At 37.9% G+C, this 22,331-nt stretch overlaps 1 protein-coding gene across 2 annotated transcripts in view; it reads left to right on the top strand.

Moving 5' to 3' along the window:
• Positions 1-21,371, top strand: part of Slc12a2 (solute carrier family 12 member 2) — a 66,193-nt gene extending 44,822 nt beyond the window's left edge. Inside the window, exons 18-27 of one of the 2 annotated variants that reach the window (XM_075968619.1) lie at positions 1,438-1,544; positions 4,997-5,076; positions 6,547-6,672; positions 8,975-9,022; positions 10,358-10,480; positions 11,760-11,871; positions 14,131-14,217; positions 15,044-15,179; positions 15,590-15,657; positions 18,529-21,371. In XM_075968619.1, coding sequence (XP_075824734.1) covers positions 1,438-1,544; positions 4,997-5,076; positions 6,547-6,672; positions 8,975-9,022; positions 10,358-10,480; positions 11,760-11,871; positions 14,131-14,217; positions 15,044-15,179; positions 15,590-15,657; positions 18,529-18,664 — 1,023 coding nt within the window. In that variant the 3' untranslated portion in view covers positions 18,665-21,371. The remainder of the gene's footprint in view (positions 1-1,437; positions 1,545-4,996; positions 5,077-6,546; positions 6,673-8,974; positions 9,023-10,357; positions 10,481-11,759; positions 11,872-14,130; positions 14,218-15,043; positions 15,180-15,589; positions 15,658-18,528) is intronic. The other variant, XM_075968620.1, reaches the window with a different exon arrangement.
• Positions 21,372-22,331: the final 960 nt, after the last annotated feature.

Below are 22,331 nucleotides of genomic sequence, written 5' to 3'. Positions count from 1 at the left end.
CTAGTGCAGGTATTTGCCACTGCACCATTGTGCACAGCAGCCAGAAGGTACAAGCTATACACAGCCAGTGTGTTCATCATCAGACGAATGGATAAGCACATGTGATGTGGATATTTAAATACAAAGATACTGTCTATCTGAGGAAAAGACTACGGTACTCACTTTTGCATTAGTTTAGAAGACAGCCTGCTAAGTGAAGTAAGCTAACCATCAAAGTTGTGGGATTTTGCTCATGAAGTAACCAGGTAAAAGTGTATTAAATGTCACAAGGGCCACAAGGGAGAAGAACATGACTAGCTATGAATAGCTGTTACACAGCCGTTGCAGAATTTCTGGTTGGGGTAATGAGAAGGTTCTAGAAATAGTGATGTATTACTTGGCAGTATTGTGGACACAATAAATATTATTTAACATGGTAAACTTGTTAACTTTTTACCATGATTCATTTACGTATGTGTCTGTATGTGCAGGTTCGTGTGTGGACTTAATAAACAGTGTCTTTCACTCATTACTGGAACGAGCCAGTCTGTCTAGTTTGATTGGCCAGTGAGCCCCAGAGATCTGCCTGTCTCTGTCTCTGTCACTGTTATTGCAAGTGTGTGCCACAAGGCATGGGCTTTTACATGGATTCTGGGATTGAACTCAGGTCTTCATGCAAACTATCTCCTCAGCCCTTACCACAATTTTTAAAAAGTCATACCCTCCCAGGATATAATTTCTTAGTATACTTGAGAAATAAAACAAAATCTCAGAAAAGAGATTCTTTTGGACTCTGAGGGATAATTGTTATGCTTAATTGCAGCTCTTTGTTTCTGTGTCCATGTGTGTTTTAAGACTGGATCTTCCTATCTGTCTCAAATACTATATAACCCATGACACTCACTATATCTGGACTAGGCTGGTTTCAAACTCATGGCAGTCTGGCTCTGCCTCCTGAATGCTGGTATTATTAGCATGCACCCACCATGCTTGGCTTGCAATGTAGCTCTTGGTGAGATTGCAAGATGAATGCTTGAACTGTTGTGGGAAGGAACCAAACAGATTTCAGAAAGAACATGTGAATGATTGAAAGAATTCAGTTTCCTATTGGAAGAATTCAGAACTCCGGACATTAGTGCACCTAGGCATTAATGACTGTTCTCAAAACATATCAAGGAGGTTGGGAATGCAACTGTTGTTTTTCTTTTTAAATTAAATACCTTATTTTTGGTTAGTAAAAGTACAAAATTTTTCATGTCATCAAGATATAAAAGTGAATTTAGTAGCTTTCAAGTGTTCCACTGTAATATCTATTTTTATTTGTATTTAGTATAAGTAATTAGGGGTCAATTTTATATGTATAATTTACAAAAAAATCCTGTCAATGTGGAAATACTTCACCTCTTAAAAATTGGCTTGTTAAATAGTGTGTATTTGAAATTGTGTTTTATATTTTAGGCTGCTGGTCTTGGTCGTATGAAACCAAACACGCTTGTCCTTGGATTTAAGAAAGACTGGTTACAAGCAGATATGAGGGATGTGGACATGTATATAAACTTATTTCAGTAAGTATGTTCTGAATTGTTATGTACTTGACAGAAAAATGCTAATTTTGAAGCATTCCCTCAATTACCTTGTTTTTTCTATGTAGTCCTTTCTTAATAGGTGCATAAAAATGAGAAAGAACCTCATGTACTATTTGGGTTTTAAAATGGTGACCTACTAGGAAAATAATGATCTCTCTTTTCATATAAAACCTATGTACAAGTACTTATGTATAGGTACAGATGCAAATACATCTACAGAATAGCTCATGTATGTAAAATGGTTTGTTGACCTTTTTGTTGTATTTTTTTTTACTTCTTTAATAATTTCAGTGTATCTGAGACATACTAAATCCCCTTAAACTCTTTCATTTCTACCCTCCTTTCCACTCAACTTTGAGATTGCTTCTTTTTTTTCCTTTTCCAATTGAGTCCATTTTTTTTTTTTTTTTTTGACCAACTAGTTCCCAGGCATCCCGTTTAAAATGCTGCCTTGTTCTCCCCTCCTCAGCTAGTGGTAGGATCACAGGTCCACTGTCCTCCCTCTGTCTTGGAATTTTGTCTGGCTGGAGCTTGTTGTCATTTTACTGTGAGTTCATATGTGCAGCTTTCCTGTTTATCTAGAAAACTTTCCTTGAAGTTCCCCTTTAGCTCTTAAGAGATGCTCTCTTCAGAGATGATGGCTGAGCCTTGGGGCAAAGGGTGTGATGTGAATGTCTGACTTAGGGCTAAGCATCCAGTGTGTGATCTCCGCACATTGACCAGATCGGAGTCTCTGCTAATTGCCATCTACTGCCAGGAGAGGCTTCTGAGGTGGCACCAGTGGACATTGTCTTGCCAGGCCAGTCGTTGTAGCTTGCAGATTTTCATGAACGATGAGGTTGAGGCTTACTTTTCTCTAGCACTGGTCATGGACTCTTCCAGCCCCATGAGCTCTGGTAGTAAGGATGAATGCCCGCTCAATGTCCCCATGGTCTGTGATTCAAGTATGTAGTGTCTTCAGCAATAGGTTTTTAGCATCAAGTTATGACGGTTAGCATGTTATACTTAGTGGTCTGTGTGACACCATTGGCTAACAACTCAAAAAAATGGTAACCTAATTCTTGATACTGGGGTAATTTGTTAGATTGGGGTATGGCCTCCCCTCATTGTAGGGTAACACCATTATACCTCTTTATATACATCTATATCTTATGAAGCTCCTACAGTAGTAGGTCCCCAAGTTTTTTACAAAGGATTTTAATATTAATTACCCCTTTCTCCCCATATTTCATTCTTTACTTTGCCTCCCATCTTCCACCCCTGTTTAGCCCATTTTATTCTATTGCTCCCCCTTAATACTTTATACTACTGTGCTCTATCCCCACATTCTTGAAGGCCACTTCTCCCCTTAATAAATTCCCTACTTCTGTGGACATTACAAATGGAACACATATATGTGAATATTCAAAGGTAACATCCAGAAATGAGAGGAAATATACAATATTTATCTTTCTGGATTTAGGTTTTCTTATTTAATGTGCATGTTTCCAACTCCCATCAATTTACTTGTGAATTTCATTTTCAATTTTCGTAACAGCTGAATAATTTTTCGTAGAAGTGTTACTGTGAACAAGAGTGGGTGTGTATAGGTACCTGCTTCCTGTGTAAGCTGGTAGGCTTCTTCCTGTGCTTTTGCAGTAGCTGAACAGTCAGCTTTGTAAGGTCTTCATTATGTCCTACACTGAGCAGCTGCAGAGATTTGCTTTTGTTCCCACGCTGGTCTCTGCTTCATCCTTTGAGTTGCTCTTGTTTGCAGCTACACGTGCTTGTTTGCCTTTTCCACTTGAAGTCTTGTTCTGAGCTCACCGTTCTCGTCTCCTCTGGTTGCTTGTTTACCATGCAGCTTAGCTTTCTTTCACATCACTGTAACTTCCTTCTCACAGCTTGTCTAGTGGATTCTTTTTATTCCTTTGCTACTTTGCCTTTCTGGTTCATAGATTTTTGTGTATATATTTAATCCTACCAGTGTTTTGTAGAATTGAATTATTCAATGAGAGAACTTTAAAGTTCTTACCAGATTTACTTGTTAAAACTTGCTCAACCAAAGTAATTTACACTAACAGTTCTCACAGTGCCATTATTATTGTACAGTATTACCTTGCATATAAATAATTGTCTTTAAAAACAAACATCAGTGAGAAACTCTTACCTTTAGCAAAGAGGTTCTAAGATGGAATCCACACGCCAGTTTTCCTGTGAATTTTGGTGGGATTACTTGGAACTTACTGCAGTGGCCCCTTTTCCTGAAGTTCCTGGTTTGTTTATAGATTTTTTTTCATAGTTTATTTCAAAAGTCTTTCCGGAAATGATCAGAGATCATAGTTGCTCTTTTAGGAGGTCTACTTTGATTAGTAATGCCTGCAGGTGACAAACGAACCCTTACATTGTTAGGTGATTTTAGTAAGGCTAAAGTCTGGAGCTAGGGCATCCTGACCATCTGGTGAACAGTCACTGCAGCTGTCTAGTTCTGTGCCTTGTATATGCTATGCCTCAGAAGACAGACAGTAGAAATAAAGATTAAACGATGAGCTCTTAAAGCTGTGAGCTGTGCCGGGCTATGCTGTTTTCTTCACAGGCTCAAGAGCAGTGCAATGGAGTAATTAGCCTAGGAGATAGAGAAGCAGCATTTGGGAAATGGATTTATACTCCAACATTAGCAGTAGTTGTAGTCGATCATAATGGCCCTGAAAGGGTCCAAATGCTTTGGTAGTTAGCATATGTTTCTCTTAACTTCAAAGGAATATACCTAAGTTTAAGTGTAGTAGAATTGCTGTAATAGTTGTTTTCTGTCATATTGCCTTGCAAATGGAGGGGGCTAGATGGTGCAGTGTTTAAGACCACTCAGCTCCAGGGGACCCAAGTTCTATTGCCAGAACCCTCTTCAGGTGGCTGTAGCTCCAGTTGTAGGGACATCCAGTCCTTCTGGCCTCTGTTCTCACAGACACTTAGGTACACATTTCTACACACAGACACAAAATGAAAAATAAAATAAAATTTAAATAAATGAACAACCAAACAATTACCAACCAAACAAATCTGTTCCTGCTCTAAAAAGCTGCTGCATGAGTCAGTTGTGGTGCTTGGTGATGGTGTGAATTCCAGGAAGTATGTTGTGAGGTGGCTTTGAGAGAGAGTAGGTGCAGAGAGCTAGGCTGCACTTAGGCTATGCGTGGGAAGTTGTGTATACAGTGTGCTTCTGACCAGAGCATCAGGTCGCACATTACTGTAATAGAAGCTTGTGTAGTAACAAGGGTATTATAGAAGAAAGGTGTGGGATTCGGAACTAACATGATTCATCTCCCACTGACGGATTTTCAAAGCATATTAAAGAAAACAGACATTTAGAGCTGACAGTAATTTTAGAGGTGTATAGGTCCTTTCACTTCCTACAGAGCATAACGGTTCTGTGATGCTTCCTTTCTCCATCGCAGTGATGCTTTCGACATACAGTATGGAGTTGTGGTTATCCGCCTGAAGGAGGGCCTGGACATATCCCACCTCCAGGGACAAGGTGAGTGCTCCACAGTAGAGGTTGCCTTTAAAAGTATGTATCACTTTGTTAGAAAATCGTGCCTAGTTGTTACACGTCCTTCACTGACTTTCATAATTGCCATCATCTTTATGTCTTGAATCAGACTTGCTTAGAAGCCAACAATGTCTGCATCATAAAGCATGGCTAATTATTTATTATTAATGAAGAGGATAGAATTTATGATTTATAAATCATACACTTAAGAAAGGCAGACATTAGTTATGATTGTAAATTGACCAACCAAATTTTTTGTAAAAATTGGATGAGAAAAATATTTGAACCTCTACTAAAATACTTACATCACTACTTTGGCTGTAAGTTAAATAATACAATGCATACATTTAAAGTATTTTTAAAGTGACAATTTTAAGACCCAATTTAAGGTATAACTTTCTTGCAGATTTTATGAAAATGGAAATTTTCATATCTTTCTAATTTTTTGCTAATTCAAAAATACTGAATAGTTACCATTTCCCCTTATACAGTTAATTAATGAAATCATCAGATTAGTTGAAAAAGACAAGAAGCATATAAAAACTTGTAATCAGCTCATCGATTTAAACTCTTTGACTTTACACTGCTCACCTTTAAGAGTAACTTTGCAACTCTGCAACTTTGAAGAAACACTTTGAGTTCTCTATGAAATAAACACGCTTTGCTGGCTGAAAATGTGTTTTTCTTTCTCTGAAATGAATCTAGCAGAACCTCATTTGAAGCCTTGTACCAATGACTATGTTTAGAGAATCTGACTCATACCTATTAACACTGCATAATTAGAAGCTGTGCCCCTGTCACTCACAGGAATAATGTATTATTCAATTCTATTATTTAGTGGGGTTTGAATGTGACTGAAACATTTTTTAAAAGTATTGTGTATCTATGATCATTATGAAGTACTTCTTTGAAGGCCTTGTCCTTTGCTGATATCTGGTGTTGAGCCCAGGTGGATGTCTTCTAAAACTTACAGCCTTTTCCCATAATTTTGTAGCCTGGGCAGGTTTGGTAGCTTCTGGGCCTGTTTGCTTGTCTGTTAATGCCTAGCGATGTACCTCATAGGGTTGTCCTGAACAGTAAAGAGGTGAATTCTTTTAACCCCTTAGCGTAGTGCTGGCACTTGGATCCCATATCTCCTATTGCTTCTGTCCCTCCATACAAATTAGTGATGAGCATTATGGACAGATTATCAATTTTGTATTGTATTGTCTTTATATGTGTTTTCCAGTTGACGTTTATTACTTACTCACTCCCCAGGACCCTACTTAGCCACTAGTACTGACATATTTACATGGACAATCATTTTAAACACTTCAGTTGTTTCTTAAGAAACCACTTATCACACCTTACTATTTCACAAGGGATACTGGTTTACCTTTTTACTATGAAGCCATGTCACTTTGAATAGTTAAAATACAATCTTTGATACTGTTTTAAATACTTTCATATCTACAGAAGAATTACTATCTTCACAAGAAAAATCCCCAGGTACCAAGGATGTGGTGGTGAATGTGGACTGCAGTAAAAAGTCAGATCAAAATACTTGCAAGTCATCTGGTGAAAAATCCATTACACATAAAGGTAATTTCCACTCAGAGAGATTTTTATCAAGAGTTGGTGTTAAAGTGGAGGGGATTGACTTTTGAGTATAACATACATTACAAAGTTCCTTTTCTTAAGCTAGACATTGTTTGCTTTTTCCTTAAAACAGAAACCATGCCAATTAATTATTACTAATATAGTTTTAAGTAGTTTGCTTTCAAATATTTTTGTTTGAACTTGGGAAGAGCACCTCCTTTTTCATGAGGCTTACAGGTAGTTCCATCCACAAGCTTGTGTGTTCTGCCGTAAGAAGAGGGATGACTTCCAAATCTTACTCTCCTGCCCTCACTCTCTGACCTCTGTTGAGACTCGTATCTCCTCTGTCCTGTTCCAGCTGATAACGCACTAAGAAAGAAATCTGCACTGTAAATCATCAAGCCATAGTGTACTTTTTATTTCTCTAAGATGACTACCATCTTTTTATGAAATTGATAGCCTTGGACAAACCATGTCTCTGCACAATTTATCTTTTAGATTATTTGAAAGCGTTAATGTTGCTTTTTATTCTTTTCTTTCCTGTGTAATTGCCTAGTGCAGTAGTAGAAAGTGTGACCTGCACACATTTCTCCTCTCAGTCCTTGGTGGCTTTATTATTCTTTTTTGTGTTCTCTATGCATTCCATAAACTGATTCTGTTTATTTGTTATGCATTTATTTTAATTTATGTGTACATTCTTTTGCCCTTCCCCCGTTTTCTTGTCTGAAACAGACCCTTTCTGTGTAGTTTATTAGGAATCAATGCATGCAGTTGTATTGATCATTTCCTAGAAGCTACTCTGCACTCACATCTAAGAAGATAGTAATAAAACATTAACTTATCAATGTGTGCTACAACTTCATAGTTTTAAAAAGTAGGAAACTAGGTTAGTACATTTCTACTCTGTTGTAAAATTTTAGATGCATTTAGCCTGACTTAAAGAGTTACTTTGGTGGGTAGTAAGGCCCTGTTGGAAAAAGGCATTTGCGCTGTCTTATGACTTTAATTTGATCCCTGGGACTTAAAGAGTGGAAGGAGAGAGCTGACTCCTATAAGTTGTCCCCTTTCAGACACTTGCACAGATAGGTAATATTATCAGTCATTTTAAATGCCACTGTGGCTTTGGCATATAAACTCCTTTAAATGAATATAAACCATCCATTACTAAATTTTCAAAAGCAGATATTAATACTTTATAACAGTAATATTTAAAATTTAATTAGTTTTTTCCATAACATGCATAAAAAGTAACAGTTATATAGGTTGATTTTTCTGTTTTCTATTGACAAATTCTCAAAATCAGCATAGATATTTTAAGAAAAATGGATACTTTGTAAAAAAAAAGATTTTCAGGATTAGAAACATTCCAATATATAGTCCAAGTATTGGTTTTATCTGTCTTGCTTACGAAGGCATATAGTGTACAAAGGGACAAGAAGAGAATACCCTGTAAGTACTTAGTTTGTACCAGCCTCAGCTTTTTTGAGCAGGGCTTGCAATTCTATAGCCTTAAGGGATAGGTACATTTCTACCAGTGAGAAAGCAAGGCATCAACTAACCAGGTCTGGTTCCCAGAGGATAGTGTGAGAGATACTATTGAAAGCTGGGAATTTTCCTTTGGATCCCTTTGCAAAATGTTCTTAAAATTTCTAAGTCTCTAGTTTGCTTACTTTAAACAAGTAAATTTACATCTATGGGGAAAAAAGGAGTTAGAAAAACTACTTACCCCAGAAAGCAAATTGGTAAATATTTGAATATAAGCTGGTGAATATATGCACACATATGTATGTGTATATAAACTTTATTTGAAGAAAAGAATTCCTTTATAAACTGGCATTTTACTCTGATGAAATTCCTTAATATTCCAAGTTCTGATTGCCGTGTACAATCCAGGTGCGTTCAGCCATTTGTGTAGTGGTGCGGTGACCTGTTTGAAGCTTGTGTGTGATCTGCCAAGGTGGTCTCTCAGAGTCATGCATCCACTCTACACGCTTTGATATTCTCAGCTAATTTCAAGTATAAAGTTTAATGTTTACAAAATCTGCTGGCTCTTCTGAATAATTTTACAGATATAAAATTTCAGTGTGGGTGTTCATCATTCACTCTGTATGGTCTTTATAAAGATATGTGTTTTAAAAAATATTAAACACTCAGTATAGAAAATATTAACTTTCAGTAGTAATCATTTCTCATGGGCTGTTTCTTCACACTGTCTTGTATATAATGTGCTCTATTTACATTTCCATTACTCTATGATTATAAAGGCGATTAACTTCATATTTTGTGTTTTTTAAACATAATCTAGATGAGGAAGAGGATGGCAAGACTCCAACTCAGCCACTGTTGAAAAAAGGCAGGCATTGTTCATCATTTTATTTTAATCCCCTTCTCATACTGTTAACTCTCTAATTCCAGCTCTATTGTTTTCCTTTTATTTTAATTTAGTTTTTATTTCCATGGTGAGGTGATATTACAGTTACCTATTAAATGCAGATTAGTAAAATTAATTTTATTCCAATGAAAGCATTAAGTCTCACTGGGACAAACTGTTATTACAGTCTTTTGAATCGTCATGGTGTTTCTGAAATACACAAACCTGAAAAGTCAGGGTTTTTGTTTTTTGGGTCTTTTCCTGATTTAAACTGCATGGTCCAATAAGCAGGGACACTGGAGTAGGCGTGTCCACAGTATCGCTTACACTCCTTACCATCTGTACCCAGCCAAATTCTTGATTTTGATACTAATATATTTTTTGTTTCAAAAATTGCACTATTTCTCACAGTCGTGCTGCGTTTGGGAGATACAGTCATGTCAGCGTACATGAATGTTAAGAGAAGGAGATAGAGGTGAGAGTTACGGAGCAGTGCGGTTTGGTAGCCATATTACGTCATCATGCAAATCATTTGTCATGTTTGCTTACATCATGGCAGCATGAAAAGTGAATGATGGACCTTCTGGAAAAAGGACCAGAGTTCCTTCTGTAAATTTCTGTTTTTAAATTGTGGTAGTGGAGTTTCATAATAGTCATCTGCTTGCTCACAGAGTCAATGCTGATTTTTTTTTTAATTCCTAGAAATGTAAATTGGAACTCTTTACAGACATGCAGCGTATCTGTACCATTTCCAGGAGTTTCTACCATCTGTCTGTGACTCAGAAAGATGTGGCTATGTCTTTGACATTGTGTATCACATATTGAGGGGACAAATGATTAATAAGCACACTTCCTTGGTAATTGTAAGAATATATATTAGTATTTATCCAACCATCTTCCAAATACAGCTTTTTATTTAGTAGTGCCTTTGAACTCTAAATCATTGAGATAGCAGATAATAAAAGAAACCTCACAGGACAAGTACAGTATTAAGGCTTGATCTATTAACCTAAAGCAGCTCTCCAGGAAAGCTGAACTCCATCGGTAAATGTATGGTATTTAGCATTCCAGCAGATTTCACCAGAATACTTCATAATACTAGACAGTTGGGTAGTTTTGGTGAGTTTACCTATTATAAGACAAAAAGTACTTTTAAAATCTGTTATAAGCAACTACTGGCTTATAATGGAAGTCATATACAGCTATCTGCATATAAATATATCTGAATTTAGAAATGCTAGGAAATTCTAGGAATATAGTAAAAGGAGATTTGACATTTACTTCCTATCTGTCGTAATTTTTTGCTTACTCCTTTAGAATCCAAAGATCCTGTTGCACCTTTAAATGTAGCTGACCAAAAGCTTCTTGAAGCCAGTACACAGTTCCAGAAAAAACAAGGAAAGAATACTATTGATGTCTGGTGGCTTTTTGATGATGGAGGTAAGGCCATTAATACATCTTTTAAATAATTAGAAATTTACTTAATATGTAAGAACAGTGCTAAGAAACGGCATACAATTTTCATGTGTTTACCACATTCAGGTTTGCATCCCACTCCAACAGCACAAGAATCAGTGTGAGAATCATGCATCGTCCCTTCAGGGTCCTTCAGGGTACTTTAGTCCGTTCTTGAGCATTGTGACAGTGTCATTTTATTAACTACTACAGACCAGGTTGTGACTGTCACTTGATTTGGAGTGCAGTTAGATTGGTCAGAATTAGTTTCATTTTATGAATTTTTGGCAGAAACAGCAGAAAAGTGATACTGCTCTCTTCTGTCTGCATCTCACCAAGAGTGGCATATTGGTGTGAAGTAAGTTGTTGAGGAAAGTGTGGTTTTTCAGACTTACCCTTTTAATGGTTCCTGGGAGGCTCTGCAAATAGACTGTTCTTCCTCAGCCGTTACACTCGGATTCACATTCAGTCACTCTGAACGACTATTGTGCTTCCAGGTGATTCATTTTCACCCCCACCGTTCTGTCCTCATTGATTGGTCGGCATTTCATTGTAAAGAAGAGCTTGTCTCTTCGAGTCATTGATTCTTGGTTTATCCAAAAGGATATAGTTTATTACTGTCATCATTTGTTTAGTTCTCTGATTGTCCACATCCAGCCAGCAGGGTCATCTCTCACTTCCCTAAGGTGACTTAATATGTTCATGTGTTATAGAGCACTCATTTTGGCAGTTGCTTCCTGAAATACGATGGTATCCTAGACTTATCCCTTCCTCTATATGGAAAGGACCTTTTAGTCAAGAGCAGTACTTAGAAGCAGTATGCCTGTGACTTCTAGGATAATTCTTTGTTACCAGGCCCCTCAGGGAGGAAAGCTGGGGAATATATATAATATGTATGTATGCATGTGTGCACTATCTAGAGCTTGAAAGAAGCCAATTCCATATAACTTTTTGTCTTTCTCATTTCAGTGTGAAACTTGCTCCCATTAGACTATATTAATTTCCTTTCCCTTTCTGTCCACAACCAATTTTTTGACTGCCCTAGGCCACCATCCAGTTCTACTGCTTACATAAAGAACTGCAGTTCTTGGGCTAAACCACTCCCTTGGACTCCCTCCTTGACAGAACTGTCAGGGGAGGACAGATTTTACTTTACATTGAGTTATATAATAAATGTGGTTTTTGAGACCAAGTTGAAAATAAATATTTTTGTTTGAGATAAAAGCATTTTTTAAAAAGAGTTTATTATATTTTTGTAATTCAGGTTTGACCTTGTTGATACCCTATCTTCTGACTACCAAGAAAAAGTGGAAAGATTGTAAGATCCGAGTATTCATTGGTGGAAAAATAAACAGAATAGACCATGACCGGAGAGCGTAAGTTTGTTTTAAGTTGGAGAGCATTAATCAAATAGCCTTGACATGATAGAGATTTGATAAAATAAAATCCATATATAGACCATGAAGTATTAACTGATACTGCAAAAGTTTCATTAAATAGAACCTCATCCTCTTTCTTTTTTGACATTTATATTTAAATTATAAGTGCATAATTTTACTTACATGTGATAGACTAACACATTGACATTTTAGAAAGTTTTTATTAATACCTGTATTGTCAGGTGTTAGAAGCATATCTCTAATCATTTGAGAGAAAGTGCGTAGAAATTGCCTTTTCATATGTAGAGAAATTGTATGGCTTTGAAGACATTAGCATACTATTGCCATCTGTACTGCCATGAGTCTGGATTCTGGTGCTCCTCTCCTGGCCTTGTCCCTGCAGGGTACAGCACACATTGTTCCCACTTTCACGTAGAAAGTCTGAGAGTTGTGACTGATCCTCCCACAGTCCTGTAGCCTCCTCATGTGAGTGCAGCCGTGTGGCATAAAGAAAGGTTTCTGACAGTCTGTTTCTTCCCTTTCTCTCTTGTCCCCACCCCTACATGCTGTCTACATTTGGGGGATTTCAGGCATTTTTGGTCTACCTGTTCTATCTCTTTCTTATACACATAGCTCTTCCTTTGCCTCATTCATCTGTGTAAATGTGTTGTACTGTGAGACTTTTCCTGGGGAGACACAACATACACATCTACTCACCCCAGTTAAGGAGCGCATGACAAGACCACGCGGACACTCCCAAAGTCCTACCTGGTGAAACACTGAGTTTTATTGGGAATACTTACAGGAGTATGGTTGAGGGGTTCTTAGGAGCAGAGAAGACTCGAAGACAGTCGCATTACCAAGGCCCACCCCAGCGTGGTGACAGCTCCTGAAAGCTGGAAACCTGCCGCCACTGCACTGCCCGCAGTGGGAGAGTGCCCTCATGCCCTTTGCCGGTGACTCTGGTCTAACCCTCTTCCTGGCAGCTTGGCATCTCTGGGAGGGAGGAGCCCAGTGAATATGGTCAGTTTCCGGAACTTTATGAGACTGTTTTGTGTTGTTTGCCTTCCTGCTTATGGAGCTTCTATGCAGGGTGGAGTATATCAAACTTGGAGGAAACTTAGACAACAAAATGTTGGGTTCTCTTGAACCCGGTTTAGTTCTTCAGTGCTGGGCCTTACCATATTTCCCTTTCTCTCTCCTACACATTTCCTTCCTCAGTCAGTTAACATGTGAGGCCGCTTGCATCACTTTCTTAAATTTTAGTTCTGTGGGCTCTGTAATGCTTAGCAGATTGGGACTAAGAGATACCGAATTCAATTAGGTATTCATTTTCAACAGGGAATTATGGAAGACATATTTCTCATATTTTTCTTTCTAAAGCTGTCATTTTATAAAACATAGGATCTTGTTTTATTGATTGCTTTTCTTGGGTGTTTCAGCTTTTTGTTGACATGACCCCCCTCATACAAGACCTTGAACGAGGTGTTTATTTGCCAAAGGCCAGGCTTGTTGTACTCCTTTCCCTGACCACTTCAAAGACAAACACTATGAACTACTCTTTCATGAACTGGATCTTCAGTTTGGCCTTAAGTTCTTTTTGGGCCTTGGGATATTTTAACATAAATCCAATAGGTAGTAACCCAAAAATAACTTAAAAGAGGCTTGTTATCAGATATATCCTTCCAATATGCCTTGATTAAAATTACTTTTTATCAAGCTGGGTGTCACATGACATTATGGATAGCCCTGGCTCAGCCCTTTGGGCTGTAGTAGTTACTTTCTCGTTGCTGTAACTGAGTGCCTGAGGGACAGCGTGGGAAAGGGGAGTGTTTGTGAGGGCTTAGGTTGCAGAGACAGTCAGCATGGAGGAAGGCATGCTGGCTGCAGTGTGCAGCAGTCAAAGACTCTTTGTGTCTGCAGTCAGGAAACAGAAGACACTGCTCAGTTTTTATGGAAATTTCCTCAGTGACACACGCAGAAGTATGTCTCCTAAGTGATTTCAAATACAGTCCAGTTGAGAGTGAAGATTAACCATTGTAGATAGTAGGCAGGGATAGAGACTTAGATGATAGTCATCTCTACTCAGGCAGTTTCAGTGCTTTCTTTTAATGGAGAATATCAGTTAATTCAGGACATTTGTGTAGCAACTGATAGACTTTCTCTTTAAGTTACCTTATCACATATGTAGAGAGTAAAAATACTTAACATCCTTTGCATGTCTGAATGCTGGTTTGTGTTTTTTTTTTGTCATAGGATGGCTACTTTACTTAGTAAATTCCGAATAGATTTCTCTGATATCATGGTCCTAGGAGATATCAACACCAAACCAAATAAAGAAAAGTAAGTTGCTGGATAAATTATTCTGTATAAATTTCCAACTCTTTTGGCATGTGCAGACACAGATAATTTAACTTGGAATGATTATCAGGGCCTTTTCTCTGCCCCGAGTTCTGTGAAACCATGTTGTAATTGGTGGCCAGTGATACTGAAGTAAGCTGTAAAGAACTGAGTTTTCAGAAGGGGTTCACTCTTCTCACATGCTTTCTGGAAACTGTTAGTGCCCCAGAAATTGCAGAGAGGTTTTATGTTCCAGGTGTTTCTTGCCCACAGTCACTAAAAGCATTTGATGCTAACTTTACATGTGTATTACTTCCATTGTTTACTTTTATAGTGAAAATCTGAGTTTCCCAGTAATAGTGGGCGTCAAGAGTCTCTTACTCAAACACTTTCTACTCTTGGAATAAATAGTCTTCCTGAAAATGGCACAGAGAGGCAGTTACAGTCTGTATGCATTTTATCAGGAATAACTAATTTTTGGCATGTGTTAAATGAGTTACAGAGCTGAGCAAAGATGATGTTTTACATTGAGTTGGGAATGATTTGCTGTGTTTTACGTATCGCTCAGGAATCACGTTGGCTGGTGTGCCGTTCTTTAGTTTGAGGGTTGACACAGACAAGGGCAGACAGCGTGACGAATGAGCTTCAGTTCCAGCCTTGTTAACGCCTGTGCAGTTCTAGCCCTGCAGTCTGAGAGACTGGAAATTACTGTTTTCTTACCCAGTGATACAAATGATTACAAGTTTGTAACAAGTTATAATTTCTACTGAAGTTATTTGTGATATATAATTCAAAATAAAATTGTTGGTATCCTGTCTATTTTTTCAAGTATTGCTGCTTTTGAGGACATGATTGAGCCATACAGACTTCATGAAGATGACAAAGAACAGGAAATTGCAGATAAAATGAAGGAAGACGAGCCTTGGCGAATAACAGACAATGAGCTTGAGCTTTATAAGACCAAGGTACTCTTCACTCTGTCTCCTTTTCACTATCTTACATGTGATTTCATAGACTCGCTATACCAAACACTGTGATTTGAAACAGAGGAAATGCTTATGTAAGCTAAACCTCCATTAAGGGTGTTTTATATTTGAATGGTGGGAAGCTAGGAAGCAGCATCAAATATTTTTCTAAATAGTGTTTTTTTATACAAAATTTGTTTTTGCTACTTGTTTTACAAACCATAGTGGTTTCTTCTTTCTCCTCCTCTTCTCGTTCCTCCTCCTTCCTGTGCCTCCTTTTTCTCTCGTAGTGCTGAAGTTCTAGCACATAGCTACCTGGGCTTACACACTGGTTACTAAGCTACAGTCTGCCTTTGTTCACAGTTCTAATTGTCAGATGTTTAGGAATGATCTGTCCTTTTCCATTTCAGACATACCGGCAGATCAGGTTAAATGAATTATTAAAGGAGCACTCAAATACAGCCAATATTATTGTCATGTAAGTATTGTTGGAATAAGGTTTGGACTATTTTCATGAAGGTGTGTGCATGTGTCTGTGTCTATTGTAACAGTACTTAATGGGTTTTGAAAAGTTTTAAGAATTTCATGAGTAATGTATTTACATCATTCTCCTCTCAATTCCTCTGTTCATTTTTCTTCCTCTCATATTTGTCACTTTTCTTTAGTTATTATAATAAGGTACTAAATAATTATTGTTATAATAAACTGATATGCACATACATAGTGTTGCTCATATGTATGTTTTTAAGGCTGACCACTTATAATTGGGTCAGCCTTTATAACTGGGGACTCATCCCTGGATTTTTTAAATTAATCTACTTAATTATTATTTTTAAATTAATTTGCTTAATTGCCTTTAGTTTTTCATCTCGTGTGATGCCTCACGGCATTTCTCCTATGCACGTTGGCATGTCAGCTTGTGTTGTCACTGTTTAGGTCTTACCTCATGGTCACAACTTCCCTTTGATATAGAATGCAGACATCCAAGTCCTCTGGCTGTTACAATCTTGCCGCCCCCTCTTTAGTCATGTTCCCCAAGCCTTAGTTAGGTATAGGGGTTGTGGTTGTGGATGTATTAAGTGGGGTTGAGTGCTCCAAAGTCAGTTGTTTTATGCATTGTGACCAGTTGTAGTCTGTAATGGTTTCTGTGTGCTACAAAAAAGCTTTCTTCATGAGTGAGCTGCATAAGGATAAGGACTTAGAATGTAATTAGAAGTTGACTAGTTTAGAAAAGTCGTGGTAGTAGGTTCTGCTCCAGGTTCTATGGGATATGAGTGTGGCATACATATACCTGGAAAGGCCAGAGTCTCCAGAGTCCCTGGAGCTGGTTTACAGTTGTGAGCTCCCTTGTGTAGGCGCTGAGTTGAACCTGAGCCCTCCAAAGAGCAGTGTGTGCTCTTAATTGCCATGGCATCCCTTCAGTCCCTTTTTTTGTGTCTTTTAAATAAGAAACTGTGTCCAATTGGTGCTGCGTATGTGTATGAATGTGGGACAACCTCTCAGTGAGCAAACCCCCAAAGAAGACTGTCCCTCCCAAAGCAGACTTAAACTTCCAGTAGCTTCTCAGATAGGGATGGGGCCTTGGGAGCCCCTCCCCAGTTCATGATGGAATTTTGACCTGTGCAGATAGCCACATCAGTGTGCGTTCATGTGCACAGTGGCCTTGTCATTTCCAGAAAGTGACCTCTCACAGACTTCCTCCCTGCCCTCTGGCTCCTACTGTCTTCTTCCTCCTCTTCCTCGGCACTCTGAGTCTTGGCTGGAAGTGGAGGGCACGTGTGTGATAATAGATGCCCATTCATGACCAAGAACTCAGTCGCTTACTCAGTGTTTTGACAAGTTATGAGTCTCGCATTAACTATTGCCCTCTATGAGAAGCTTTTTTTTTTTAACAGTTGAGGGCAGCACTTCTAAATATGGGTATTTAGAAGGTAGTTTGTCTACCTAACTGTTTAATAAAACAATAGAAGTAGGTTAACCCCTAGGGCCAATGACAACCTGGGCAGGAGCTTTTGACACTGATTACAAGACCAGCCGTGATTTTTGTCCTCTGGAGCAGGCCTCAGATCCAGTCAGAACGCGGTTGGTTCCACAGTAACAGTCACAGCTCGGGTGGTTTGCTTTTTTATTTTGTTTTTAATTTATAGCCTAGGCTGTTCTTAAACTTGACTCTGCCTCTACCTCCCAAGTGCTGGAATTTCAGTCCTGTACTACAAGGCCCAGTAAATAAGTACTCAGAGTATTGAAAAGATATTACCTATAAAAAGGAAAACTCAAAGTTTAAAATGTGGTTGCCTTCAGTATGTGGAGCTAGCATTTATACATGAACAAGAGATACTGTGTACCCTTGTGTCAGTCTGAGTAGTTTGTTTGGGTTGGTTATTCTGAACTTTTACATTCATATTCTTTGATTTCTTTTTCACCTTTTCAAAATTCCCTAACACAGCCACAGGTGTGGGTGGCACAGGAGGGGCTCACAGTAGAATTTGGACCCCAGGCAGCTTTCTCATATAAAGATAAGTGTGAAAGGTTATTTAGAATATTAACCCGGTACAGCAGTTCGTGCCTGAATCCACCCCCATGTTTCCCTTGCAAGTGTTTTCCATGCAGACATGCTGTCTCTGAACTAGATAGAAGTGTTGGAGCCGACCCCAGCCTTTTTTCTGCGGACCTATGTTAATTAGAGATGATGTGATCCTGGATTTTTTTCAGTTCTGAGACCCTAAACAGATAAGAAAAGCTCAGGCACCCAGAAACCAAGATGAAATAGATGCCTTGGTGCTAAGGAACTGTTAGGGTAACTCCAAACCCAATGTTTTCAATTTGTGCTGATGGTTTGTAGAGTTCTATAGTGAAAGACACTGAACCATAGAAGTTTAGAATGAATCCGTGTAGGTCTATGAATATCTCTATAAACCCTTATAGGTCTATAGATAGCTTGATAAATAGAAATTAAAATTCACAAGAAAAGTTAAATTTAACACATATTTAATTATGTTTCATTTTTCATCTATAACTTCCACTGTCTGATTTCTAATACAAATATGTTTTTCTTCTAAAGAAACCTGTCCTTAGTGAAGAGTAAATTTGATCGAATAATATGTTATTATTTTTAATACTAAATATGAATTACATATATTGAAATTCACAGAAATACTTATGAATAAGGACAAATGTTTGAAAATCCATTGAATCTGAGGATAGTGAAATGAGACTATGTATACTAATTATTGTTGTATATATGCAGTTTCCCTCCACTCAGATTTTTCATGGGAATTGGGATCTAATTAATAATTGTTTCGTTTTCTTCTTCAAAGCATTGCTCAGTGTCTTCTCATTCTGATCCTAGGAGTCTCCCAGTTGCACGGAAAGGTGCTGTGTCCAGTGCTTTGTATATGGCTTGGTTAGAAGCTCTATCTAAAGACCTGCCACCAATCCTCCTAGTTCGTGGGAATCATCAGAGCGTCCTTACCTTCTATTCTTAATTATTCTGCACCATGGACTGCCCTCCAGGAATGGTACTTCAGTGCCTAGCGAAAGCGCTGAAATCGTCAGTAACACCTTCCTATCACACTGGTGAACTGGGACTTTGTTTCAGTCTTCTTTATTTGAAAGCACAGGGAAAAGTTGCTCCATTGGTAGATCTACCTAGACTTGAGTTCTACTCTACTCCACATCTCAGTCTCAGTGACTGGTTAGTCTTTCCCGTCGGACTGAAGTTCGTGAGAGTAAAGTTGTCCTTTGCTACTTGAAAGCAATAAGAGTGTGTTATTGTTTGAGTGAGGAAAGGAGTACAAAAGCCTTTAGCCTTGAGGTGCCTTCTGAAACTAACCAAATTTCATCCATATATCTATTGTCTTTTGTAAATTTATAGAATGTTAAACTTTGCCTTCAGATATTTTTATTTCTTATGTCACTTTAAGTAGACACTCCTTTCATCTTCCATTGACCAGTTAGTTCTGAGTACTGTGTGTTTTGTATTACTTTTGTAAAAGTATCTGTTAGATACTAAAGACAAACTAATAAAATATATGGGGGAAAGTATCCAAAAAATGAAGCCCAAGTTTAGGTTTCTATGAGTATGTGTACATGTAGAGCTAGGAAATAGAGGCCCAAAACACCATTTTTAATTCCATTGAAATTACGTATTGTTTCTTGTAAATCTTAGAGAAGGGTGAGGATCTACCCAGTATTTCCTATATGATGCTGAAAAGTCACATGTCCTTTTTCAAGCAAAATCTGAGATCATTGTATTATTTTTTAAACGATGTGTTCTAATTGAGAATTCCTCTCAAATGTGAGGGACTTTGAAGACATGCTGACAGGTGTTTTTTGAGAAAATTTAGACAAAGAAATGCCATTTAGTAGAACATTTTCAATAAACACTACAGGAGTTTTACTAGCCTATGCCATCCTTTATTTTTTAAAAAAAATCACTTAAAATTTTATCAATGGTTAAATGGACCACTGTTTTCTTAGTGGAAATGGTTTTAGGCTTAATTTATTCAAGTGTCAAGTACATGTAGTCTTAATACACTCAGGTTTGAACAGATTATTCTGAGCATTGAATTTTAATCCATTCTTAATACTTTAAACCTTCTGTGTTAAAGAAAACTGCCAGTTTGTGCGTTTGACCTTGTCGCCTATTCAAGCACTTGACAGTGTGATGTGCTGTCCTGAAGCTTTATCTACAGTTTTTAATGTGAAGTTTCTCATTTTCCAGGGAAGGATTTCCTGAACACATTTCAAGGGATTCGTGTCTTCATGTCTGTGTGTGTGTGTGCAATGCGTGCACCAGGTGCACATGCAGGTTTGTATGTGTGTGTGCAGTGTGAGCACAGGTGCACATGCATGTCTGTGTCTGTGTGTGCAATGCGTGCACAGGTGCACATTCATGTCTGTGTGTCTGTCACTTGTGTCTCCAACTTGAAAGTGACCACAGCTCAGTAGATGACAGGTTTTTGTTTTGTTTTAATAAACACTGAAGTCAGATCAAGGGGTTACAGGTCTCATGGAGGACCAAGACAGTTTGAAGCTCATAGTGTAGCTTCATGTGGTTATCCAGTTAGATCCAGTGCTGCTGAGGAGGTGATCAGTTTCAGGAGTGGAGAACATGCAGGTTTCCGTCATCTTGAGCAAAGTGTTAGGAAAGCATTTTCAGTGGTGCAGTACTTCTGCTGCATGAATATGCCCTACGTTTATACCAGCTGGATGTCTGGTCATTTCCATTCAGAAAATTAAAAAAAAATGAAGTTAAGTGATTTTTTTCTAAGGTTTTTCCCTACATTATAATACAACATTGTTCCATTTATTTCAAGTTCTGCAGAGTTTGGAGGCAATATAGAAGTGTCATATTCAATAAACCATATCATGCATGATTTTTCTGAATGGACAATAAGGCCCAGGCTGACTGCTGCTGTCTTGAAATGTACACAGGTACACTTGCCTTTTATTTTTAAAGGTTTTTCCCCATTCAGGAAAACTTGATTGTGATCTGTAGTACAGAAACTAAATGTCATACATCACATACATTTGTGTATAAAGTACATAAAATGGATCTCAGTACACGTAATAGGGAGCGTTGTTTGTGAAACAATGTAAGAAGCTTTCCTCTTTTAAAAACTACATTACATTCATTTAACACTAGATACCAGGTCAGACATTTTCAAGGTTGCGGTAGTACTCTAAAATGAAAAGTTTCAACAATTCTTGGAGATGCTAGCTAGTATTAAAGCTATTTTTATTTTATGCTGAATTTTGATTATTTTGATGCCAAATTATTTTTTAGTCCTAATCATTGATAATAACTTGAAGATAATTATGCAGTGGCATTTGAACTCATTGTTATGATGGGTAAAGAATTTGTGGGTTCACAGAGAATGTTAGTGTTGATTATTAACAGTTACTGAATCAAATATTTATTTGTTGCAATGTTTCCTTTGTGCTTTAAGTTTTCCTTTACACTCTTTTCATATTGCTTTCTACATGCGTGTTTTTTTAAGACTATGGAAATAATTTAAAGAGTTGAGCTCTGGTGGATGATTATCTGCTAAGTTTGAAAATGTAATATTTTGATAATACTGTACTGTTCCTGTCACAAATGCTTTTGTAATGTTTTAACCCTGAGTATTGCAGTTGCTGCTTTGTACAGAAGTTACTGCAATAAAGGAAGTGGAGTCATTAAAACTTCAATATCTACTCTTAATTTTACCTATTCATAATGTTATGTGAGCTTTGTGATCTCATCTCACTTAAGTGACCTTGGGGAAGCTGAATGAATTGTGCACCACCTCTCCTAAGAATGACTATTGGTTCTGACTTTAGTGAACTGTACGAAGTACAGCACCATATGATTGTTTTTGAACTGATTTACATTTTCTAATTTTTAATTTAGGGCCAGACTTCTCAGGGGAAAAAAGATTAAATAGGATTCATATTCCCTGAACTTGTTGATTCGAAGTGTTAGAAAGCATTGTACCTTTTTCATTCGGGCCTTTGCTGGTGTGCCACCTGTGCTGGCCTGTTACTCTTGAGAAAGCAGCCCAGAGCAGTTAGGAAGTTTGCTCAAGGTCGTGGAGATTGCTGAGAACATTGGCCAGAGCTGGCCATTTGTCCTGTGTGCCCTCAGTGCTGCTCTGCAAGAGCTGAGACGGAGCGGGCATCTGCACACTCCCCTCCCACTCTGCCCTGCGAGTCTGCCCAATATTCCTATCACAGCTGCAAATAAATGCCCATTCCAGATTGCCGTCAGAGATCTGAAATAAATCCACTTGTGATTTTTGTTTTTGTTCTCAAATAAGCTGCTGTTCCTGCCACTTTACTCTTTGAAAGCCTATTAAGGAATTCAAAAGTGACTATGACATTTTAATTTTAGACAGAAACCAGTAGGGTTTTGTTACTCATTTCAGCTGAGGGGTAGGTTACAGTTGACATGCACTTGTTAATACGAACAACAAGGTAACTAGAGAGCCTGAAGAAACCCGTGGTGAAGATAGTGCAGTCCTTGGATGCACTCAGTTGAAAGGTCTGTCTTGTTCAGTAGTTCAGATAGTAGATACACACGTTAATAAGCAGTGTGACTTTGGGGTGGTATATACATCACTTTAATTGTTTTTATAAATCTGGTGGCAAAATAAGAATTAAGAGTCATAA

The sequence above is a fragment of the Microtus pennsylvanicus genome, chromosome 4, assembly GCF_037038515.1.
Source record: "Microtus pennsylvanicus isolate mMicPen1 chromosome 4, mMicPen1.hap1, whole genome shotgun sequence".
Classification (NCBI taxonomy): domain Eukaryota; kingdom Metazoa; phylum Chordata; class Mammalia; order Rodentia; family Cricetidae; genus Microtus; species Microtus pennsylvanicus.
The sequence above is the reverse complement of the archived record's forward strand: the minus strand, read 5'-3'. Positions and strand labels throughout refer to the sequence as shown.